This window comes from Camelus ferus, chromosome 2 (assembly GCF_009834535.1).
Source record: "Camelus ferus isolate YT-003-E chromosome 2, BCGSAC_Cfer_1.0, whole genome shotgun sequence".
Lineage (NCBI taxonomy): Eukaryota > Metazoa > Chordata > Mammalia > Artiodactyla > Camelidae > Camelus > Camelus ferus.
In genome coordinates this window covers 38,857,154-38,883,557 of record NC_045697.1, presented here as the reverse complement: position 1 = coordinate 38,883,557, position 26,404 = coordinate 38,857,154, and the positions used below count along the sequence as shown (strand labels likewise).

The window sequence follows — 26,404 nt, the reverse complement described above, 5'->3', positions numbered from 1 at the left end:
GAGCCCTGCATTGGCAACTAAATACTTCTGCGACACATCTCACACTCATTTCACTGACCAAAGCAAATTGCAAGACCACATCTAACCCCGAAGGGGCAGAGAAACACATTTCTTCCTTATTTCCAGAGGAAGAAAACTGGAAATACTTTTTCAGCAGAACTAATACCTAACAAAGCATTCAACACCATCAAGTCATTACACCAGCCCTGGACTTCTATACAGGAAGAGAACTGACACAGAAATAAACTTCCATATTGATTAAGTCACAGTATTGGCAGGGGGCTGGGGGGGGGGTTGTAGCTCAAGTGGTAGAGCGCATGCTTAGCATGCACGAGGTCCTGAGTTCAATCCCCAGTACCTCCTCTAAAAATAAACAACCTACTTACCTCCCCTCATCAACACAAAATAAGTAATACAAAAATAAATAAATAAAATACTAAGAAATGTTTTAAAAAGTCACAGTATTGGGGATCTCTCATTGTAGAGCCTAGCTTGTATCCTAAGCAATCAAGACACACAGATTAAAGAATGAATCTAGGATCTACCTACTTAGCAACTGGTTCTAAAGTTATTGACAAGGAAAATGAAGGCACACAGATGGATAGTCCTATTTTCCCTTCCATATTCACTCTCCACCCTTTTCTACTCTACTTTGTGGCCAAGGAGAATGACATTACAGATACCTCAACCATGCTCCCTTGCCCTCAAAGTTCTGCTGGGGTTTAGCCAATGACAGTCACTAGCAGAAGATCAGAGGATAAGAGTAGAGAAAGGTCAGGGCATTTTTTTCTAGTTTACGTCCATCCGGAGTCATGGTTTGACATGACTATTTTCTTCTAGCCAAGGCCACAGCTTCTGTCAGGAGGCTCTTTCCACAGCTGCAAGTCTCTCCAGCTTCCAGTAACCTCTCCCTCTCCTTGACCCACTCTAATCCTAGAGGTGGGAACCATTTAGTCCCAATGTTTCACTATCTCTTGTTGGTTTCCCTTAATACTCCTCACTTCTTTGTAAAGTCCTTTCATTAAACTGTCCTAATTACCGCTGCCACCTATCTCTTGTCAGTAGCCTGACCAATATGATTTTTTTCCTCAACTTACAGCTATTAGTCAAAATAACCAATGACATAAGAAATGGGCAGAGACGAGAAGTCCCGAAAGGATGATGATAATCTTTTAGATCAACAATGTAATAATCAGAGCAAACAGGCATTAGCACCCAAATCTCACAGGGAGTGAGAAAAATATCCCCTGTACTGGCATCAAGATGGTGAGAAGCCAAGTGGCATCTTAAATATTTGCAACTTTATGCCAAATCATTCCAGCAAAAGCTATCTGACATACTCATTCCAAAATTAAAGCTTATCCCCAAATATCTCCATTATTCATTTCAAATATCACTGGCTTACTGACTTAATTCCTTTTAGCTGGAGTTCCACTGAGTTCAGCCAGGAAGCTTTGAATTAGAACATGGGGTTTGCCAGGTTTCTGGTTTGAACAAGTTTCAGGGAGCCTCCAACACTCTTACAGGTCACAAAGAGTACAGCTCACAGCCCAACGCATCTGCAGTGAAAGAAGGAAAGAAAAAGAAAGAGAGGGAGAATGAGGGTGTGAAAGAGAGAGAGAGAAAGGGAGGCAGGGAGTTGAGGGAGGCAGGGAGGAATGAACCTCCCTATGAAGTTCGTAGAAACAAAGACAATTCTTCAAATGAGAAGCTGTCTCTCCTACATTAACCCCCCCCCCCATTTTGGAGCGCTCCCCAAGGGGCACACAGCTAGGGGGCCCAGAAGGGAATGTGACTTTGCTGCCAAACACGTCAACTTCCAGTTAGGGGATCTGCAGTAGCCAAAGGAGGAGACAGATCAAGGAAGAGGGCTTTTCCCATAAAGATGCCTGGGATATAAATTCCTCTATGATCAAATAACACAGCTGAGAAGAAAATGAAAAATATCAGATTCTTCATCCATTTACTAAAGTATTCACTTATTCTAATCCAAAATAAGCAACGCCAACAAAATTATACATATTTGCTAGGATGCTTTTGGCTACAAGTAATTGAACACCCAACTGAAATTGTCTTATCCAGGCTTTCTATTTGCTCATATGAGAAAGGTAGGTGATTCCAGGTTTGGCTAATTTGGCCACCTAACTAGGCCAGAGTGCTGGGTCATCCTCTCTGAAATTCTCTTCTTTTTCTCCTCATGGTCACAAGATTACCGCCCCAGTTCCAAGCATCACATCCCACATGACACCATCCAGATGAAGGAAGGAAAACCCGTGCTTTTTCTTCACGTAATTTTCATCTCTTTTTTTTTTAGGGAGGAAAAGCCTTTACCAGAAGCCCCCCAGCAATCTTCCCCTTACCCCTCATTGTCTATAGTTGGGCTATGTGCCTACCCCATGCTTATAACTGGCAAAGACAGCACTTTGAACAGACTGGCACAGAGGGGCACATAAAATATTTGTCAAGTGAGTGAAAGGTGAGCTATTACTACCACGGTTGCCTTAGACTAATTACAGTCCGTTTCCCAGAATCCATTTTCCTAGAACACACTGTTGCTTGATGGCTGAAGAAAACCTGCATTTTCTTATCAAAGAAGGCAGGCAGGAAAGGCTTTTGAGCAGTCAGCCACCAGTGCATGCCATGTTATGCCATTTCTTCTTAAAGCAGAGAACACGAGTAACCTAGGAAATGGCTTATTATTTTCTAATGGTTACTCTGGGGAAGAAAAAGTTTTTTGGATTTAAATAAATTGTTCATTAGGGGCCAAGTTACCATATTCTGGAAGGAAATGAACATTTTTTTCCTGTCCCAGCTTAGGCATCGGATCCTTTAGGATATTCCCTCTGCCCACACCCAGTCTGGGTTAGGTGTCCTTCTTGTCTATTATCAAGCACACTTTACCTCCCTGGACGACAGCACTTTTCACAGCAGATTACACCTCCCTGTTTACCCCTGCAGTAGACCATTTGTTCACTAAACTCTGTCCTTTCTCTTCTGTGTACTCAGCTATGTTTTCCAACTTCCTCTGTAGTTAGGTGTGGCCACATGACTCAGCCTGGTCAATGCAACGTGGGTAAAGTGAAGCCTGCCACTTCCAGGCTTGCCCTGATCGTGAGAACTGCCTGTGCAGTCTCGTATCTCTCTTTCCAATCTGCTGGCTGAATGGAAAGGGCTCTGTGGGCATAAAAGAATGAGAAGGAGTGAGGCCCCGAATGACCAGATGGAGCAGAACATCTCTCCTCTTACCAATCCAAATCAGACTGAGACGAAATCTGTGAAGAATCCATTTTTCATTGTGCTAAGCTACTGAGAATTAGATGTTTGTGTGTTTTTGTGAGAGAAGGTATCCCACCCTGACTAATACAGTTCCCCATTAGAATGAAACCCTCTTGAAAACAGAAATCTCCTCTGTCTTTTCTACCATGGTAGTCCTTGCTTTAGCATCATGCCTGTCACATAATTGGCACTAAATATATTTTTTAATGAAATAAATATAATCCCCTCAACATGCATCAAGTACCTACTATGTGCTGAAATAATTTTAACTTTGCAGTGCTGTATCAGTAATTTTTGAGATCTCCTCACTGCTTCAATATTGACACTTACAGTAAGTCCTTTTAAAAGGGGGCTAGGGTTACATATGGTGATGATCCTCCTTGGTAATGAGGGAAGGGAGGAAAGAAGCCACCTCTCACTTTTAAACCCTGTTTTACTGGGAAGAAGAACCCCAGGGGGCAAAGTGAATGGTAGAAGCTTTCTCCCAATGTTGATGTGTTTAAAAGGATACACAACGGAACATTTAAGGGTCAAAAAGGTCAGTGTCAACAAGGTGATATGATGGAAAGTGAGACAGGAATATTCGTGCTGTTAACCCCAGCACACATCATGTGAAAACCTTGCTGAAACTCTGAGCAATGTTTCAGAGCCATTTTCGTGTTTTGGTTTTTGGTTTTTATACTTTGGAGTAGTTTTTGGAACACCAATGCTCGGGTATCGCTTTGAAAATGCAGATTCTGTATTTTTAATCAGCTCTCCTGCCCAGTAAACATGAGAAACATTGCTACTTGCCTTGCTTTTTTTTTTTTGGTATTACTGTTTTCCAACAGGTTAATTAGAAACAACTTCAGTATCTCCCATTCTGTCAAATCCCTTTCCTTTTTAACTAGCTAATGTCCATGCTAGGAAACTACCCCAAAACAGCTACAGGGTTTCCTTCCTGCTGGCACTGGCTGGGGTGGGACAGTTACAGGTGCCCTCCCCAGCCTCTGTTTTTACTGTTTTTCTTTCGTCACTCAGCTGGGCAGCACTGCTAGTTCATATCCCACAGGTCCTTGCAAATTTTATGCTGCCAGGAACTTGGCCCAGGTTAAGGTATTTGCTGACTTTCTTTTCATCTCAAAACCACCACTGGAGTCCTCACTGTTAGTGAAAGTGTAAAACAATACAACAACCTCTGCAAAACTGTTTGGCAGTATCTACTGAAGTTAAAGATATACCTACCCTATGATCCAGAAATTCCAGTCCTAGGTACATCCCCAGGAAAAATGAATGCGTATGTCTATGAAAAGACATGTACCCCAATCTTCATAACAGCTTTATCTGTAATAGCCCCAAACTGTAAACAACCCAAATGTCCATCAACAGAGGAACGGATAAGCATTATGGCGTATTTATATGCTGAAATACTACTCAGCAATAATAACAGAACAAACTACTGATACACATAACAATATGGATGGATCTCAAAAACATGCCATGCAAAAAAGCTACACACAAATGCTGTATGACTCATATGAAGTTCAAGAACAGGCAAAAATAATTGACAGTGACATAAATAAGAACAGGGGCTACTTCTGAGTGAGGAAAGGCAAGAGAGAATTTTCTGGGAAGATGAAAATGTTCTTTAAATACTGATTTGGCTGGTGGTTTCAAAGGTATATATATGTAAAAATTTGTTGAGCTTATACTTAAGCCTTGTGCTTTCTACTTTGTGTAATCCTAGGAAGATAGCTGGTTTCCACTAGTCACAAGGGGCAGATACACATGCCTCTGCTTGTTACTTCCCTGTCCTTTCTTGTCAGGGCTTCCTCCATTCCACAGACCTATGAGATTTTTTGTATCCTTACTTACCTGAAGTTTTCTGCAGTTGCCAGTCTCCACTCAGTCTCTCTGCTAGAGTTTTCTCTCAGCAATGCTGTAAGTGGTGCCAGAGCTGATCCTGTGTATAGTTATTCCTTGGAGGATTGGTTCCAAGACCCCTGCAGATAACAAAATGCTTGGATGCTCAAGTTCCTCATAGAAAATAGCATCGTATTTGCATATAATCTATGCACATCCCCCATATATTTTATATTATCTCTAGATTACTTATAATACCTAATACAATGTAAATACTGTGTAAATAGTTGCTAGAGCACTGGACAAATTCAAGTTTTGCTTTTGAGAACTTTCCAAAAATTTTTTTCCAAATATCTTTTGACCCATGATTGGTTGAATCTGCGGATACAGAACTCCCGAGTACAGAGCACCAACTGTATTTACTCCCATCACCTACCACCAGGGTGGGTTACTAGCTAGAACCTCATCGGCCCTTCTGTAGCCGAAAGGAGCTGTTGCTGATCCTTCATGGCTCTTTCTATTTTTTCACCCATTTCTACCTTTTTCACAAATTGGCTTCAGCTTCTGGGATAAATGAAAAAAAAGTTAGTACTTTGGTTGGTGGATTTAACTAGGACCACTGTGGTTTGGGACCCAAGACGACAAAGGTTTGCCAAACAGAGTGAAAGCCGCACAAAAGCAACATGGTGAGCTGCTGGCAACGTAGGACTTAGAGCAGCAGACTAAGGCTCTGGGAGGCCAAGAGTGAAGACATTAAATGAACTACGAAGTATCACAGTTAGAGGATCAATACCAAAGACAGTAAGCACTCAGGCCCAGCGAAAAAGTCCTCACATTTCTAGCTCCTTGTATCTTTATTTGCTCAGAACTTCACAAACTATAAAATCCAGGTTTTTCAGGACAAAAGTGCAAACCCATTTGGACAAAAGCCAACTTTTGTTCCAAAGTGGAACATATGATCTCTGCCCACAGTTGAATCACAGCAACCGAACACAAAATGAAAAAAAAAAAGTGTAAAGCAGAAAATATTCCCTCTTTCAACCACTGAACACTCTGAGTCACCCACAGAAAGGAAAGTAGTGCAAACTAGGAGAAATGGAGGAGTCATCCTGACTCAGATAAGGAGCCTGAACTTGGGACCATGCAGCTTTCTTTGCTGATTACTGTTAATGGAAAGAAGATAGACAGGGCGTGAGAGTGGTCACTGCTGCAGGGAACCCAACTTGCTAAGGAGTTATGGTGCTTCGGGCTGGTGGTTCTCATCCTTGGCTGCACCCTGAAATTACATGGGGGCCCTAAAACTGACTGAGATTTGGATCCTACCCCAGAGATTTTGACTTAACTGGCCTGGGCATCAGGATTTTTAAGAGCTCCCACGTGATTTTAATGTGCCATCAAGGTTGAAAACCACTGACCTAAGTTCTAGAACCCCGACTCAGCAGGGTACTTGGCAGGCTACAGAATATTCAATAAATACTTATTGCTGTTGGTCATAGTAATCTAAACAAAGTTTTTTTAAATTGAGATATAATTCACATAACATAAAATTCACCATTTTAAAGTGTACAATTCAGTGGATTTTAGTGTATTCACAGAGTTGTGCAACCAGCACTACTATATAATTTCAGAACATTTCCATCACCTTGAAAAGAGATCCTGTATCTACTAGCAGTCTCTACTCCCCCTTCCTCCAAGCCCCTGGCAACCATTAATCTATTTTCTATCTATAGATTTACCTACTCCAGACATTTCATATAAATGGAATCATATCATATATGGCCTCTTATGTCAGGTTTTCTCAGTGAGCATGATTTTCAAGGTTCATTCATGCTGTAGCATGTATCAGTGCTTCATTCCTTTTTATGGCTGAATAACATTCCATGGATATACTACATTTTGTTTTTCCACTTATCAGTTGATGGTATTTGTATTATTTGCACTTCTTGGCTATTGTGAATAATGCTGCCATGCTCATTCATGTACAAGTATTTTTGTGCATGTGTATTTTCATTCCTCTTGTGTCTACACCTAGGAGTGGCACTCTTGGGTCACATGGTAACTATATATTTAACTTTTAGAGGAACTGCCAAACTGTTCCCTGTGGCTGCACCATTTTACACCAGCAATGTGTGAGAATTCCCATTTTTCCATATTGTTGTCAACATTTGTTATTCTCTACTTTTAAAAAATATACTGTATACACTTGAAACTAACACAGTATTATAAATCAATTATACTTGAATAAAAATTTTAATTAAAAAATAAAAGTAAAAAATAAAAATATAGTGTATATGAAGTGGTACTCATTGTGATTTTGATCTGCGTTTTCCTAATGACTAATGATGTCGAGCATCTTTTCATGTACTTGTGGGCCACTTGTATACTTTCTTTAGAGAAATGTCTATGTAAATCCCTCACCTATTTTTAAATTGGGTTGTTAGTCTTTTCACTGTTGAGTTGTAAGAGCTTTTTATATATTTTGGATACTGGACTGTTATTACATATATGGTTTGCTAATATTTCCTCCCACTCTGTGGGTTGTCTTCACTTTTTCTAAGTTTATTTTTTTTTATTTTTTATTAAAGTGTAGTTGATTTACAATGTTAGCTTCAGGTGTACAGCAAAGCTATTCAATTACACATACATGTACTTTTTTTTTTAGATTCTTTTCCATTATATGTTATTATAAGAGATTGAATATAATTCCCTGTGCTATACACAGGCCCTTGTTGTTTATCTATTTTATGTATAGTAATGTGTATCTGTTAATTCCAAACTCCTAATTTATCCCTCCTCTGCCCTTTCCCCTTTGGTAACATAGTTCTTCTATGTCCGTGTCTTCACTTTCTTGATAGTGTTCTTTGATGCATAAAGTCTTTCAATGACATCTAATCTACCTATTTTTTTTTTATTGCTTGTGTATGTGGTGTCATATCTAGGTCATATTAATTTTGATAAATAAAATGGTCACTCTCCCCTCTTTAGCTGTAGTAGGCAGCATCTAAAATGCCTCCAAATCTCTACACCTTATATTCAGGCTCTTGTGGCATCCCCTCCCTTTGCCTGGGCTACACCCTATGACAAAGGGATGGGATGTCACTTCCAAGATTAGGTTACAAAAAGACTATGACTTCTGTCTTACTCTCTTCTGCTCACTCTCTTACTTACTCCGAGGGAGCCTGCTGCCATGTTGAGAGCTGCCCTCTGGAGAGGCCCACATGTCAAAGAACTGAGCGAAGTTTCCAGTCACCAGCCAGCAAGGAGCTAAAGCAGCCACCTACGCTGCACCCAGACTCCAGATCCACAGAAACTGAGATAATAAATGCTTAAAGTTTTAAGCCATTGAGTTGCAGGGTAGTTTATTACACAGCAATAGATAACTCATATAACGGCTTTCAGCAAAGGCAAAATGAGGAAAAATAATAAACTAGACTAAAGCTTAGCAGCAAAGGAAGCACTCTTGCCTTTAAAGTAAGGCAACTGGAATTTGGCTGCTTAAACAAATGATACTCACTAAGCCATGAAGTACAAGTTGCTTGATTTACTAAAGGGACTCCCAATCAAATATATATAATTAATATTTAATGTAACACCTGATATATTAACAAATTAATATATCAAACTTAAACTATTTGAATTTATTAATATATGCACATATATAAATGCATTATATATTAATAATACATTAAATTTAATATAATATAGAAATAGACATATATTAAGTTATATAATAGAAATATAAATTATAAATAACTAATTTTAGATCAGTAGCACTTGTACTGCTGAAACATTCAGAACTGAACGAGTTTTTCTTATCCCTACTTTCTCTTACCCACAACTGTCTGCAGTACCTTCAAATTGGTGTGAGGTTATAGAATACAAGTAGTTATCATATCTGTCTAAGCAAAACAAGGTTGGGAAAATGACTTAGTTATCCAAATAATATGCAATACACATTAAGTGACCAAAAACCGCCGCCAGGACAGTTGATTTCAAATATCCTTTTTCACAGTCCAAATGTGTCCTGTCTCTAAAATAGGTAAACAAGGTTCTACTGTATAGCACAGGGAACTATATTCAATATCTTACAGTAACCTACAATGAAAAGGAATATAGGTATGTATATGTATGACTGAAAAATTATGCTGTACACCAGACACTGACACAACATTGCAAACTGACGATACTTCAATTTTTTTTAAATGGGGGAAAAATGTGTCCTGTCTGGGTTTCAGAAAACAGTTTGCCACATATACACCACAAGGTCAAAGAGCAACCATTTGGAATCTTTTGCAAGTTTAGACAACTCAATTCCATTTCAACTAAGTTATTCCATGTGCACCAAGATGTGGGAGCTGTGAGGGTTAATGAGTTAGTGAACCAAGAATCTGAGGTTCTCCAATTAATAAATAAGCCCTAGACCACCTTCAAAGCCCAAAAGTTCCAGAACAATGGCAGCAACCTAAGAGGTCCTGTTTATGAGTTTAGCTGAGTCTAAACAGGGATAATAAGCAGGGAAATTGCCTTACACAGTCTGAAAGCCACAGCAGGGTCAGGTCTAACACAAACTTCAGACGGGTGGTTTTGCTCCAAGGAGCTGAGCAGCTGGCTGGAGGGAAGAGAGCCTTCGGTATTTTTCCCTGGCCAACGCGGTCATTCCTTTAATCTTCTCTCAGGAATCCACTTTGTTGTCCAGTCCTGGTACAAAATACTTATTCCATAAAAGCACATGAGTGTCTGGTCTGAAGCTAAGAAGGGGCCTTTCCCTTCACTTTCTACTCCTTTGCATAGTGCACTCCTTGGTGCTTAGGGGGTTGTGGAGAGAGGGGCGTGCAGAGCAACTGGAAAAGCAAAGACAAGGAATTAGGATCTCCTGAGCCACTTTATAAAACCAATTTATCTATTTTTTAGATAAATCGAGACTTACTTGGGGATATTAAAAAGCTTGGTGAGGTAGACCCAAATTCCACAGACCTGCACTAAACGCAGTTTCATTTCAGTTTAGTTAACGTTGAGTGAGTGACTCTGAGGTGGCAGACACGGGGCTGGGCGCAGGGGTCCGGGGGAGAATGAGGCCTGGACCCGCTCTCACTAGACAGGCTGCTCAGCACCTAGCCTCGTTATGTTGTATACCTGAAACTAATAGAATGTTAGATGTCAATTATTCAATTACATCTGAATTTTAATTGATATATCTGAAAACAACAACAAAAACAACAACAAAGAGTTAATGGCCTGGACAAGGTGAGGGGCGCGAGGGGCGCGGGGCGTTAAGGACCCGGTCAGTCCCGGGCGGGGGAAGCAGGAGCGGACAGGTGGTTGGAGCGGAGAGCTTATTCGCGCTCCTCCATCCGCGTGCTGCTTCCCAGTGGTGAGCCTCCCAGGGCCGTGGGACTCCAGCCCACACAGCGCAAACCCCAAGGAACTGAACCTCGCAGCTCCCTACGCAGTTGAAAGGAGAATGAATCAAGGTCTCAACCGACAACCCACAAAAAAGAAAGCGGACGGGCTCACCCCTTCCGCAGATGTAGAGCATACCCACCCTGAACAAAATGATAAACTATTGGACTGGTTTCTGAGCCCCTTTCGTATTCCATTTCTCATCCTAGTCTCCCACAGGAGGCTGTGGCTTTTTCTTTTCCCCACCCCCACCTTCTTCTATCCAAACTTAACAGGTCCTGTGTCTCATTCCTTCAAGGTTTATGCCCTGCTGAGTAACCAAGGTCACCTAAAATCACCTAATAGCACGTTTACATTTTAAGATAGGTCTTCAGTGCCTCAGCTTAGAGTATGTGATGTGAGAATTCCGGAGAAGCCCTGTGGCATTTAGGGGTCGGAGACTCAAAGTATTAAGGTTTCTTGCCCCTCCCTCCCCCTCCTGCCAAGTAATATGGTCAATGCATTCAGCATCCTCTTAATGATTTGGACCAAAGCCTCTCCATTTGATGAAAACCAGTTCTGACATTTCACCTATTCTGGTTAACTGTGTTCAGACGTATCCAATGTCTCCAAAGGCGGCCGAAGATGTAATAGTTGGCAACACCTGGGAAGGGAAGTCTTAGGATTTAGCAGCAGGGATGCCACCATCGTGAACCCACAAAAGCGCTCCAGGGCTCTCCTCACAGCTGGCCAAGGCTTAAGGAAGAACCACCAGAGACTGTCAGGGGCGTACCTGGTCTCACTCCACAGGTGCTGGGGAAAACAACTCACACTGTCAGACAGCCTATGAGAGAGAGAAGGCCTCCATACAAATAAAACACATGGCCAAATAATATTCTGAAATACGGACTTCTTCCTTTTTCTCTCTGTAGGACTCCTTTCCCTTCCTTCCATCCCAGCAGGCTCTGGCTTCATTGCCCTGAGGAAGGGATGTACAAGGGAGAAAACAGATATAGTTTGAAAGTATTTTTGCTTTTTGTTCCAGAAGCCAAAGCCCTTAGGGAATCCTAGGGTGGGACCTCGTGGAAAAGATTAAAGAAAGAGAATCTGTGTCATCCCCAGACTGGAAAGAGTTTTTTTTACAGGTGAGAGTCAAGAGGAAAAAATGAGAGGCTGTGGATTCCAGGAGCAGAAAAGATCTGTGCCTGGCTTGGCACAGTTACTACTACAGGAAAAAATCCCAGAGAGAGAATGTGCCGAGGCAGATAGCATCAAAGGCAGCCCTGCCAAGGACTCCCACACGCCAGTCACGGAGGAAAGCAGCAGACAGGGGGAGGACCTGCAGGGAACAGGCAGACAGAGATGACACGTCCTAGCAGTAGCCTGCATGGACCAAGGCCCAGAGGATCATCCCCACCCCACCTCCAAGCCCCACCACTCAATATCTTGGCACTCGGACGGAGGCTCTTGGAACCCCAGAAAGATGCGAGGCTGTTTTCCCAGCAGCTCAGTGGAGTAAGGCTTGAGGACTGATATCAAGCCGAGTTAGAATAAAGACATGTTATTCATAGACCTGAGATTATGTCCACGATTGAAGGTGGTGAACGGCAAGAGGGGAAGGATGTAAACGGCCCCAGGGCTAGAGGAAACTGGGGTCTGATCGTGAGCTCAAGTTTGAATTCTCCACCGCAGAGAAGAGGTCACAGACCTGGTTCTCTGCCTAGGCAAAAGCAAAAACAAAAACAAAAAAACTGACAAAGTTAAATGTGTGATTACTGATCAACAAGATACTAACAATAAAGCCCTTCGTTAAACACCTTCATATATGTTTGTTGACACGGTGAATCCTGTAGTGATAATTGCTAAGATAGTGTTTACTTACTAAATAAATTGAAGAAGATTTAGAAATTTTCCTATGAAGGGTGAAATTTATTCCTCTGAGTAGACTGATTTAATGTTCATGATAGTCAACCAAGTGAGAAAGCTTATTTTGGCAACAGGTACAAGACATTCTATTGCTCTCATTTTGTTCTTAATCCTTATGCCCTTGCAAAATAAACAATGCACCTTTATGCAGAGTAAACAAAAGACCGAAACCGAAAGCATGTTTTAACCAGATTTGTGTTGGATGATTCAAGATTTCCCCAAGAATGTATCATGCAACAATCTCCTCAACCACTAATTTACCTTTTTTCCTAATTAATAGACTTTATAATTGGGGGAAAGTTTTAGGTTTTCAGAAAAATTGAGTGGACAGTACAGAGTTCCCATATATCTCCTCCCCTCTCATTTTCTCCCACTATTAATATGTTGTATTAGGGTGGTACAATTGTTATCATTGATGAGCCAATATCAATACATTATTATTAACTAACATCCATAGTTTACATTAGGATTCACTCTGTGTTGTACAGTCTGTGGATCTGGACAAGTGCATAATGCCACACATCTACCATTAACATACCATACAGAATAATTTCATTCCCCTAAAAATCTCCTGTGCTCCACAGATTCATCTTTCCTCTCTTCCCCTCCCAAACCTGACAACCACTCCAATTTGCTTTTTTTCTTTTAATTTTTATTTCTTTATTTTTTATTTTGAGGGGAGGTAATTAGGTTTTTATTTATATATTTTTAATGGAGGTACTGGGGTTGAACCCAGGACCTTGTGCCTGCTAGGCATATACTCTACCCCTGAGCTATACTCTCCCCTCTTTCAACTTGCTCTTATTATTAACACAAACAACTCTGGAGAAAATGATGGCCCAATGAATATAAGCAATATTTACATAGGTTTAAATTAAGTCCCCATCTTTATCAGTAGACAGGCTTTTATTTTGTCTATAGCTGTAATAACTGTACTGCTTTGAATTCAAATTGTTTTCAATCAGCATTATCTCATAGATCTTATTCCATGTACAGCACGGTTCACATACTTGTCACCTCTAATCTTGCCATAATTTTTAAGGATGAATTACCTTATAGTTGCCATGATTTTGCAGGATTAATTGCCCTACAGTTTTGAGATGTTTGTTCAAATTTCAGCTCTTCTACGTAAACAACTGCCACTGAATTACAATTTGATCCTTTACTCATGAACTAAATAGTGTCTAGCTTTTGTCCACCCTCTTTTACAGAGGTCATATTTTACTCAAATAACAAGTTTTTGGAAGATCTCTCATAAATTAAGATTCATTTTCCCAAAGGAATAAATAAAGACTACGAGGGATGTATTCCTGGAGTACAAAAATCTGTAACTATTAGAGCATATTTTTTCTTTAACGCTGCTTTTAATTTTAGGCACTATTTTTAAATTGCCCCACAGGGTTATCTCTTTAATAGCACAGCATTAGTTTGGTTAATTGGCCTTACTCACACCATTTTATCATATCTAACTTTGATTTTGAACTTTTTGATTTATGGTTGCATTTTTCAAGCCCTAGTTTTAGCAATATCATAACTTGAATAATATTTTATACGATTTGTAAAATCCTATAAAAATCTTTTAAATTATAGTAATAGCATATGTCAGAATAACAATGTAATAAATGCTAAAATCACAGGTAGAATTTGAGATGTCTTCAAATAACCATAGTTCTGACACTGAAAGTGAAGAGAATTACAGTTTGCTGGCTAAAGAGACATGGCCAGATGCCAGGCAGCACCAGAGAACAGTTTATAAGTCATTTCCTTATGCAGCAAGACAGTATTTCCACATCATACTACTGTTGTGGGGACCAAGAGTTGATATGAAGATTATTTTAAGCTGAAGACATTTGAGATTCAGCAGATGCGGAAAGAAGTCTCAGAACTTCCCTTATCTGACTAAAAGCAGCAAACTCTGGGAAACGAGGCTGCCATAAATCCCATCTGGGGAGTTCCACAGCTCGGAAGGCAGAAAGACCACTGCACCTGCATAAACATTCTCACAAACCTTCTTCTCTCCCATTTGTTCTCCTAAAAACCCATTTGTCTTTCCTGAAGAAACCTATTTGTCTTCCCGTAGAGCCTTTTTCTTCCCTCCCTCGTCCTTACTAAGTTAGGTCTATAAACCTCTCTAACGTCACCCATTTAAAGAGCCAGCTACTTCTTTTGTTGGCTTTCATATGCATACGAATAAACCTTTTTACCCCATTAATCTCCCTCTTGTCAGTTTAATTCACAGGCCCAAGGACACTAAACCTAACAGGGTAAAGGAAAAGTTTTTCCTTTCTAACGTTTTAGACTCACAAAGTGCTTATTTTCAAGCCCCAACCCAGACCTGCTGAATCAGAATCTCTGGGGAGTGAAACTCCAGAATCTGTGTTGTAACAAGTCCTCTGAGTGATTTCTTGTGCAGGGAAAGTCTGAGTAGCACTTATCTAGAGCAGTGGTTCTCAAGCTGTGCAGCAGTACCACTTGGGCAACTTTTGAAAGAGTGGTTCCTGGGCCTCACCTTAACATTTCGGTTCAGCTGGTGGAGGGCTGGATGGTCAGGGGTTGCAATGGCAGACCTGGTTTAGGTATTCTTCTAAAGCTCCCCTGGTGACTCTAAGGTACAGCCAGGGTTGAGCTCCCCAGGTCCAGAGCCTGTTGGCATGCTGCAGATAACTGCCAGAGAGATGACTGAGCACAGGTCCTCTGAGGTGAACTGAAGCAGCTTACAAACTCCCCGACCTAAGGAGCTTCACCGGCAGTGTGTGATTTCAAGAACAAACCAGATTCCTTCTCTCGAGATAAGCAAGCATCCCTCTTCCACCTGCAAATCCCCCGCTCCTTTCTGTCACTGGGTGTGACGGTTAATTCGATGCACCAACTTGAATGGCCAGGGGGCACCCAGACTAAATATCATTTCTAGATGCGTCTGCGAGGGTGTTTCCAGGTAAGATTAATTATTTGCCCTGGTGGACTCAGTGGATGGCCCTCGTCCATGTGGGTGGGCATCACCTAATCTGTTGAGGGCCTGAATAGAACAAAAAGCAGAAGATGGAATTTGCCTCTTTTTTTAAATTGCCTTATTGTTAGAGCTAGGACATATCATCTCAGGCGCTCAGACTGGAATTTATATCATCAGATCCCCTGGGTCTCAGGCCTTCAGACTCCAACTGAATTATACCCCTGGCTTTGCTGGATCTCCAGCTTGCAGACAGCAGATCATGGGTCTTCTCAGCCTCCATAATCTCATTAGCCAATTCCTCATAATAAATCCCAGATAGACAGACAGGTGGATAGGAAGGAAGGAAGGGAGGGAGGAAGGAAGATACCCTCACGCTGCTTCTGTCTCTCTGGTGAACCCCGGGCAAGCACAAACACCGAGGAGGTAAGAACATCTTAAAAGACTGGAGCAGCCTGACGCACCAGATTGAAAGGGAGAAATTCAGGGGCTCGGGATCCAGTGCTGTTTGTTGTCCTTTAGTCTTGCTGGAATTGTGCATGTGCAAGGCAAGGCCCCTTCAGAATAGCTTAAGGATGTATGGGGCTATTTCTCCTAAGGGGTTAGTACAGCTTATATTCTCAGCTTCTAGGATTTTATAAACTCTGACATGCTGAGGTATAAATGGCTGATTTGGTTTCTGTCTGTGTTTGCATTTTGAAAAAGGGATAAAGCCTCAGGTTATGGGAAAACAATTCTGGAGGTGGAATTTGATGCACTAGCAAACTTGCAGGAGAAATGGGGGCTGGATGAGAAAATAACACAGTAATGATAACAGTCATTGAGTATTGACCATGAGGCGTGCCTACACTCAGGGCACTCACCCATGTCTCATTTAATCTTCAAACAATGCTGGAGGTAAGCTGGAGAACTTGAACCCAAACCATATGCACCCACACAGTTCACAGTCTGCATTCACATGACTTTTACCCACCACCTTCAGTAATATACCTTAGGAAACTCTTACACACAATTTGTATTATCCTGAAGGCACTCCACTGGCCTCATCAATTCTCAAAGGCTCCTTCAGAAATCCTCACCTTGCTGTATCTGTCAAGCTCTTGCCCAATTCTAATCAAGCCTGAAACTCATAAATATCCCACCACTGCCCTTTCTTTATTTCATGCTGTTAAGACTCTGTCAAGGTCAGGATCTCCCTTATCTCACTGAGCTATAAACTCAGCTCTGCTTGGTCCACCAGCTCCTTGGTGGTGCTTTGGGGAGCAGCATTTGACAGTATTATTTTTATCTCCGTTTTGCAAATGGGGAAACTGAGGCCCAGAGGAGTTAGTAAATTTATTCAAAGACATAGAGATAGTAAGTGGTGAGCCCAGGGTTCAAATTCTGTCATTCTGATTCCAGAAAATACACTCCCAGCCATGTCTACACTGCCTCCCTATAAATTTGACATCAGACAACACAGTCACTTATTCTTTCTCCACCAATGATAAGGGAAGCAGGAAATGGCTCCCTGACCCAGGCTACCCTGACCCAAGCTTTAAGCTTGTGGAAGCCAGGGCTGTGGTACTTTCAAACTATTCAAGCCCCAGGGCACTTCTGTCTGCTTAGACGATTACAGAAACCATGGTGTGTTACCTGGGGTCTGTTATTGCTTTCCTTTGATGTGCATCTGCTCAAGCCACAGCCACCCTCACCCTGTTCACAGAGCAGCTGCCTGCCCCCCACCATCGTGTCCCTAGTATCCTGGGGCAGATTCACTCCCCACTTCACACTGAAGACCAGCTGCTTCTTTCTGCTCCCCTGCTCCCCACAGCCACCTTTCTCTGTCTCCAGCCTTCTGCCTGCCCTGTCTTGCACTCCAGCCTAAGATGCCCAACATCCTGGAAGTTCTAGCAGACCATGCCTTGGCAACAGCGAGCAGGCAGGCAGGCAGATGCATGCAGCTATGGGTGGGGAAGCTTTCCCACCTGGCAGTCCCTCCCAGATGGAGAAGAAAAACCAACACAAACTGTGAAAGAACACGTGACTTCAGGCTCCTTGTCCTTACTGCCTGGGCTAGGTCTCTGCTGCCAATGGTGGCATGGATAGAGTGCATTCTGTCTGCTCTGGGGGATGGAGCAGAACTGCCGAGAGATTCAGTCCAATTCAAGAGGAGAAATCCATTAGAAATTAGAAATCCATTTGGTCCACCAAAATCACATTCTCCAAACAGCATTATAGGTAGTATATGAATTATTCTGAATTCCATCTGCCCAGGTTTCTCAATAGTTTCTGGACTCCGGCAGGGAACGGATGGGTATAATTTATCAGAAACTTCCATATCTCAGTAGCAAACACTATTAGCCCCTTTTCATTGAAAAGCTAAGTAATTTGTACAAGATTGTATCACTAATACTTGGTGGAGCCTTATTACAGAATCAGCCTCCTTGACCAGAAGTAGAGCTGCCTTCACTTCCTCTCCCCTTGACTGCGAAAGCCATGTAACATTTATGCCCCCATTTTTTTCCATCAACCAAATCCAGGTTAACAAACAAGTCTTAAACACCTTCTCTGTTCCCACTTATTCTTTACATCTGGTGTGTCAAGCATTGCAGCCCAGAGGTCAACAGAGGCATCCTGACCTTTGAAAATTCAATTAGAATTGACTTGAAACCTCTCCCCCATGTAAGTGTGGTGAAAGTCCCGAGTCCCTCCCATGCCCCTGGATTCGCGGTGGGAGCAGGGGTTTGTCTTATTATTCCTAGTGGGTATTCCTCATGATCCCACTTCCACCAAGTTATGAATTCTCACCTTTTGTATGTGCTATTTCTCCCCCACACTAACCCCAGGCACGGAGTGCAAACACCTTACCTTGGTTCCACTTTAAACAGCCTCTATACCAAACACGTGGGAGTAAAGCAGACTGACTGGCATGCAGAGTGCTGGGGGAGTTTCACATTGCTCAGGCCCCTGAAGCCTCTGCTGAGACCTGTAACCGTCCATCTTGCTCCCCTCCTACCTTGCACTTTATTATGTAAAACTTCAAACATATCTAATAGAAGAGAGAATATTACAATGAACCCTATGCCAATCACTTAGTTTCAACAATCCTCAACTCACAACAAAGAGTTACTTCATCTATACCCTCATCCGCTACCCCGCTGGGATTATTGCAAAGCAAACTCCAGATATCACTTTATTCACAAATGTTTCAGCTTGCATCTCTAAAAGAATTTCTTTTAAAACCACAACCAATACCCTCCTAAATATAATTAATAGCAATTCTCTAACATCAGCAAATATCAAGTCACGGTTCCCCCTCACCTGGTCCCACCTCTCACCTCCTGGCTCCAACCACAGCTAACCGGGATGCCGTGCACATGTGTATCTCCAGGAGATCTCAGGTCTCAGTGCTGCAACACAGACTCATGTAAGGACTGCCTGCCTGAACCTGGCCAATTGCTCCACTGGGCACAGTAGGCCTGCTGCCTACAGCCCACAATATTTTTAGGAGCTTACAAAAATGTTTTAGTTATTTTTATATGAGAAGGGAAAAATGAACTTTTAGTAACAAAACAGCCTTAATATAAAATATTAACATGTTCATCTTTATACTAATGCAGTCATAAAATATAATTTTTAATATTATTTTAAGGAACAAAGGACGCAGACAGGCAAAAGTGCCTAGGGTCCATCAGCCCTGCCCCTGCCATCCCCTTTTCGATGTCTCAAAGGCATCCTCTAACCTAAGTGTCCAGAACTGAGCCCACGCTTCTCCACTCTTTTGGTCATCTCCCTGTCAGTCAAAGGGTAACTATTGTGGAAATAAAGGAAGATCAGCTAAATGAGAACACATCCAGGCTATTTACTCAGAGATTGCTATGCCAAGGGAGTCAGCCGCCACCACTTGCATTTGGCAGAGACTCAAAGGCAGAGGAGTGGGCCAGTTTTATAGCTGCGGGCAGGGGACAAAGGCTTTGGGAACGCTCTGTTAGACACTGTTGGCATGGGGAATTTGGAGATCAGCTAACTTAGAAACTGGGCATCATATGTGAGTCACTTATGGAATATATTTGGCTTTCTCTGGTTGATAATGAGTTGGGAGTGGAGGCCAAAAGTAGGCACCAAGAGGGACCATTGACCAGATCCTGACCATTCTAGGCTGGCTGCTACAGAGGTTGTGGTTTGGATTCCTAACCTGGTTGCTACAGAGGTTGTGGGTCAGAGTTCTGTTGTCATATACGGCCTGGCCATTGTCCATCTGTATATTCAGAGTCTCACTATCTATCCTGTTTCAGAAACTAGAAATCAAGAATTATCTTGAATGCTTTTCTCTCCCCTACCCCATATCCAATTCATCACTAAATCCTGTGAGAACTCACCTCCTCAACTACCTCTCAATTCTGTCACTTCTTCCCATCTCCATCACGGTACCACCAAGCTATTCACACCCTTCATCTGATCTACTAAGTAGCCTCCTAACTTGTCTGCCAATCGCCACTGCCCCCTCCCCAATTTATCTGTCAAGGTAATTTCTTCAAAAGGCAACCATGATTACATTATCCGTATGCTTAAATTATTTCAACAGCTCCCACTGGCTTCAGGATAAAGACTGAAATCTTAAACATGGCCTCCAGGGCCCGGTACAGCCTGGCTTCCATCCTCTGCCTCCTCATTGATCACACAACGTCTTTTTACTTCCTATCTGAGCCACATTGGCCGTTCAGTCCCACATCTACCACAGGCGGTTTACTGGAAGGCTGTGCACAGCTCCTCTGTCAAAGGAATAGGTGAAGGGCCATGGGAGGGCCAGGGCAGCTCCAGGGACACAGCAGGAGGAGCAAAATGAAGCCTCATCAGGTCGCCATTACTGGGAAGTACTGGCTCCAGCCACCCCTGCCACTTGCACCACTCTGCCCTGGAGGAGAGATCAGCGAGCCTGGCTGGCTCAGGCCACGTGACCAGGCCTGGGCCAGGGCACCTGGAATAAAAGCCCCAATAATCCTCTATCAGTGAAGAGAAAGTAATTCCCTAAGAGAAAACTGGGAGTTCTTACCAGAAGAGGCAGGAATGGGTGCAGTGTGGCCCCCAAATCAACAGACGGCCACTAAACACGTGTTCTCACTACCTGGACTGACTTCTTGTCCCCTCTTTGTTAGTTAACCCCACTCAGTTTTTAGAGTTCAGCCCAAACGTCCCTTCATTAAAGACGCTTTCCCTCACCTTCCCGAGGGAGTCAAAGTTCTCTAATCCGTCACCTCATAGCACTATAACCTCTCCTCGTAGCACTTGCCACTGCTGTAATTTTACACTTATTTGTGAATGTCTGAATAGCATCCATCTCTCCCAAATGACTAAACAGCGCAAGAGAGCAGAGCCCATATCTGTTCAGCTCACTATGATAGCTCCAGTGCCCAGCACAGTACCTGGCAAAGAAAGATATTCAATGAACATTCATTTAATGTATGAATCAAGCCACAAATATATTTATTTTCCTGGTGATATGAATTATGCCACCCCCACAGACGGCAAAAGGAGCTGAATTTTTAAACAACTTTTCCCTATTCATACCTTATTACATACTTTTATTTAATCTTTAAAATAGTGCAGTAGGAACTCACTTTACACATAAAGAAACTGAGGCACAGGGAGTTAGGGAATTTGTTCAAAATCACATACCTGGTAAATGATCCATGTGGGATACAAACCCAGGTCTGTCTGATTCTAAAACTCAAGTTCAAAATTCCCAAATGGTGTTATATACCAATTTCACCTCAATTTAAAAAAAAGAAGTGGTTGAGGTCAAATTTAAAATGTATATGTATAAAAAAAGTATACATATATTGCATGTATATAATTTTTCCTTCTGGTTTCCAAAGAAGCTATTTAGAATAATGAATAATAAAATAATAATTTAAAAATAATTAAAATTAGCTACTAATTTTTAAAACAATCTGGAGAGAGTATTCAATATGTCTAGTCTGTCTTTCAGACAAAAATCCAAAGTACAGAACATTTCATAAATTGTTCAAAAAAGGCAGAAAATCCATGGTTAAATATAATGAGACAACACCAGGAGGATTCAGTTTATCACTTTTTTCCCCATAGTTTAGCACTGTTAAAGTTAAATAAAGGTACATAACATCTCGTTGTTTTTCAGTAAGAAATATAAACAAGGTAGAATCATGTCTTCTCTATCTCTTCTTACAGTATAACTGAAGGTAAACTAGTAATATTTGGGAATTAAAGAAATTAAAATTACTACTTAAATGTGAGGTACTTCTTTGCTATTACTTTTCAATTACAACTACCAGAATAATAGTGGTCAATTAACACTCATTAGTACACCATTTAAGTTTAGTCAACAATACCCATTCTCTTTTCAATATTTAGATGAATAAATTTAATTTTCCTACTGTTCAAAAAAATCAAAACATATTTTATATCAACATTTTAATGAGCTTTTCTTTAATAATTAATTCAATGTGAAGTTAGTCAACACTTAACTGAGTTACGAAAATAGACTATTCAGATGTTGAGCTGGGGCACAATGATAGTCAAGTTCAGCAAAAATCCTGTTTAACCTGATCTAATGGGAACTTTCAATTAAGGTTTCATTTTGTTTGTTTTGGAGAATCAGAGGAGGAAAGGAGGGAATATTATAATGTAGAACAGGATAAAACAGTTTTAACCTTTATTATTTGTCCAGAGAAATTCTGGGCCTTCCTTAACTAGTAGCTTTTTGAAAAAAATCCTTTGACACTTCAGGTAGACCATGAATAGTCTGATTGATGCTGTATTCCAAAATGGACAATCTTAACTTTCCTAAATTTCACGTATCTAATAAGGAGAAAATCACATTCTCCACCTTTCTCCTTCTAACAGGGAGCTGAAAATCACTCCAAGGCCTGACAGTTAACTCCTACTATTTGGGAATAAAAGCTGCGGAAACATAGACATTCACAGCTATTACCCTTGAAAGTGAAAAGGGGTGAGAACACATTCGAGCCTCTTAGTGAAATTATCATAACACTCGGTAGTTCATTACAGGCCTCTGTAACATTCCTCAGTGAGACTATTTAATTATAACTTAACCACTTCTTTAAAGGATTTAGGAAGTTTTCAGTTTACACATAAACACATACTAAAGACAGGCACACATGCATATGAACAGGCACACATATACACACTCCATGGAGCAAGTAAAAACAAATTCAGATTAAAGCACAAGAAACCAGGTAGAAGAGGGGCATGAGGAAATGGCCCTTCCCGGGGTGGTGGTGGAGGTGATATTGCTGGTAGCTGCTACTGATGCCACACTGATGATAATGAGGATGGTGCCTACCAATTTTTGATTTCCTACTGTGACTAGTCACAATGCTAGGAATTTTACTTACTGAGGGGCTCACAATGTTTGAACATGATGCTCATTAGGTTCTAAGATTCTTGTATCCAAGTCAAAGGGAGTAGGCAAAAGGTGAACATAATTTAGGAATTTTAAAACAGAACTTGGAATTTGTGGTAAGAAACAACAGTCTGCCTAAATGTGGTTCGAATATCACAGACTCTCACCTTTCTTACTGAATTTTCATAGATATTTGCTGTTTGTCCTTGGGACCGTTTCCAGAAGCTTTAATTAAAAAAAAAATTAATGTTCACAAGTTTCACTGGGGAGTGTGGTCACTGGAGTTCCTCTTGCAGCCTTGCCAGAAGTCCATCTTTTCAGAGTACTTCTTAATATATACATTTCACCGTGTTCTGAAATGTACAAACATTGAAGGTATCTCAGAAATGTACTTGAGTTTTATAAATGTCATGATTTATCCTAGACCCAGATAAATTCTAGTTGGGCTTCAGTTATCAATTCACATATCAGGCTTAATGTGTGATTCAGGTGATTTGTTCCTAAAGTACAGAAAAAACATTTGCTCTGCAATCTAAGGAGGGCCAAACCTCCTACCACAAACCTATCTCAGCACTGACCATGGAAAGGAACACTCTCTCTTTGTTGGATTCAAATCCAGTAGCTCTTGGCTTATTTTAATTCGAGCTAGGGAAAGAACTGAGCTTCCACATTTCATTTTAATCAATAAACCCAGCTTTTTTTCTATGTTAAAAAAAAAAAAAAACAACCCAAACAGAAGCAAAACAAAAAACCACCAAAACTACTGCCTCTCTATAACAGTAGCTAGCCCCTTAACATACAGGCCTTAGAGACAGAACTCATTCATGTGTAAACAAGTTCATTTTCATATAAAGCTAGATATGCCATAAAGGTTAGTTTCATTTGTAAAATACTGCTCCATGGAGAGAATAAACCAAAATGAAAAACTCTGGGCAGATGCAATTTGACAAAGCATTATAACACTTACCCAATGCCTTGTTTTTTTCTGTCCTTCATGATAACACTTCATGACACTGAGCATGAAAAAAAAGCAGCTTGATGGAGATGTGATCACTTACGGTAAACTGTTCCCTAAATTTCATCTACAGATGATAAATATTGACTTATCCACAAAGGCTTCACCATGTCAGTGTTATTTCTCAGTTATGAGGGGACGTTGGAAAAATAACACAGAATGATTTCAGTTCTCAGGACTTATTAGAGAAGGCGCTGATGTGAGATCAGCTCCTGCAGAACACAGATCTCACTGGGAAAAGAAAAGCAAAACCAGCAAAGATAAGGAAGAGTGTTTCTTCCAGGTTAGTCCCAGCAATGAGACAGCCAAGATACGCTTGAGGAGATGGCAAGGATAATGAGGCAGGCTATCATTTTCTCTTTTATTGCATGCTGGAGTCCCCAAACCTGCTAAAGACGTGACTCCAGGCAGCAGCAGTGATTGCTATTCGATAGTCACAGCGATGTTCCCTGGAGGTCTCGTGTGTTTTGAGGGGGTGGAGGATACAACTGATAGTACCAGACCAGGGAACTAAATCATCTGTCTTCCAGAAACATAACTAGAGTTTGACTGATGCGGCTTTTCTGCACTTAACGCCTAACAGGTTCTGCCAGCTCACGGATCCTTGGAGAACATTGTGTTTTCAGAGCAGCTGGCTTGACTTTAAAGACTTCTGGATCGTAATATATAATATGCATAGGAGTCCTGAAATGGAAAAAAGGATTAAACCTGAAGTAAGATGAACAGGAAAAGAACTAACATTCCTCAGGCATCCACAATGTGGTAGGCACTGTGATATTATCCTATTTTGATTTTCATAAGCACGCCACACCTTCACTGCACAGATAAGGAATTGAAGGCCCAGGGAAGTTGTAAGAATGATCTGTGATCAAATCTAGATCTGTGTATGTGTCAGATTTTAAAGCCTTGGCTCTCTCCACAGAAAGTAAATTCTGGAAATTTCTCAATAATTTAGCAATGTTAAAAACAAGCCAGACAGTCCTCTGGTGAACTTAAAGAAATCAAGTTTTTTTAAGTTTCCACCCTTAACACCTTAACCACCAGATAATAATTTTGCTACCAGGATAGAACCTTGAGCTCTTGATCGTACTTTTCCCTTTCCTTTGTCAGTGTACAGAGAATGCGTGTCATTTCATTTGATGTTGAACTTTTTTTTTTAAGGAAAACCAAGTTATAAAAATTTTTTAAATATTTTATTATATAAGACCTAAAATATTTCCTGTTCTTGAGCTCAAGACTATGACAACTTTTTCAGTTAGGTTTTCCTGATGATGCTTTAAAAAGAGGATCAGGTATTATCCCTTGAAGGGAACCAAATGAGCTGAGGTTCAGGCAAGTTAAGAGGTTTTCTAAAAAATGAACAGGAATTAGAGGCAATTTCTTCTCTGTTGAGTATATTTTCTGATTTACTGGAAATAGTTCATACATGTACATGATGCAAAAACATTAAAAAATACAAAAGCCTATGTGGTGAAAAATAAGTCTCCCTCCCATCCCAGCTCCCAAGGCCCCCAAAGTAACTATCACCACTAGCTTCTTGTTTACTTCTCTGAGTTACTATATGGCACATACTTACTTTTTTCTTATGCAAATTGCAACATACTATGCTTCTGTTCTGTAACTTGTTTCACTTAACAATATATGTTAGATAAATAATCCTGTATCCATAATGACAGAGTTGTCTCCTAGGTCTAAAGTTCAATTCTGGCCCACTAACTCTTTAACTGTAGCCTTCTATTTATGGTAGGAAGATCATAGATTTATCACAGCAAATGTAACAAGTGAGATGTTTTTAAAATTTTCTTCTATTTTGACAATTCTTTCCACTGTCCTGATGAGGTCAACTTTCCCCTTTCCCTACCACCCCCAGCCTTTCCTGTCCCATCTTACCCTTAAAGTGACGTACCTCGTATTTGGATTAGCTAGTTCTTGGATTCTGGGAGATATTTTGGAATGGATAGCAGCATAAGATACTGGCCAGGAGGCATCCCGGGGAGGTAAGTAGTCTTGATGAAGAGGTCTGGCCTTAGCTAGAGCTACTATTCGAGGGCTAGGTTTGGCTAGCAAGGCAGCACAGGATATCTAGAGTGGAAACAAAAAGACACAAAATACATCTCCAATTTCGTGCCTCCCTCTCTTTACAGCTATACCCCTAATGAGTCTCCATCATTTCTCTCCTGGGTTGCTGCAACAGACTCTCCACACTGGCTTCCTGCTTCCATTCTGGCCCCTCTGCAATCCAGCCTTCATGTCACAGTTACTGAGGGAGAGAAAAAGCATTTTAACTCGTGTGTTCCATGAGCCAGATGGAGTTCTAAGTGATTTGCCGCCATCATTCCTCTGCAATCATCGTAACAACTCCAGGAGGGAAGGACTTTCTGAGGCCCAGGTAAGATCATGTCACTCTCAGGATTTAAAACCTTCTAGTAGCTTTCCATTTTGCTAAGAATAACATTTAGGCTCCTTACTGTGGCCTAGATGGCCCTCCATGATCTGGCCGCTGCCCCTCCTCTGGCCTCCCCTTCCACCCCTCCCCGCCTCCATCACTGTGATTCCCACCACACAAGGCCCCCCGGCCCAGCTCTTCCCATCTCAGGTCCTTTGCACTTGCTAGTTCTGCTTGAAATCCTCTTTC

The 26,404-nt window shown here is 41.3% G+C and overlaps 1 protein-coding gene across 1 annotated transcript in view; it reads right to left on the bottom strand.

Moving 5' to 3' along the window:
* Positions 1–356: 356 nt before the first annotated feature.
* THEGL (theg spermatid protein like) overlaps positions 357–26,404 on the bottom strand; it is a 61,197-nt gene continuing 35,149 nt past the window's right edge. Inside the window, exons 9-13 of the mRNA XM_006177341.2 lie at positions 25,676–25,851; positions 23,722–24,453; positions 22,922–23,107; positions 5,131–5,258; positions 357–1,559 (exon numbers count right to left, since the gene is read on the bottom strand). Of these exons, the coding sequence (XP_006177403.1) occupies positions 24,339–24,453; positions 25,676–25,851 (291 nt within the window). The 3' untranslated portion in view covers positions 357–1,559; positions 5,131–5,258; positions 22,922–23,107; positions 23,722–24,338. The remainder of the gene's footprint in view (positions 1,560–5,130; positions 5,259–22,921; positions 23,108–23,721; positions 24,454–25,675; positions 25,852–26,404) is intronic.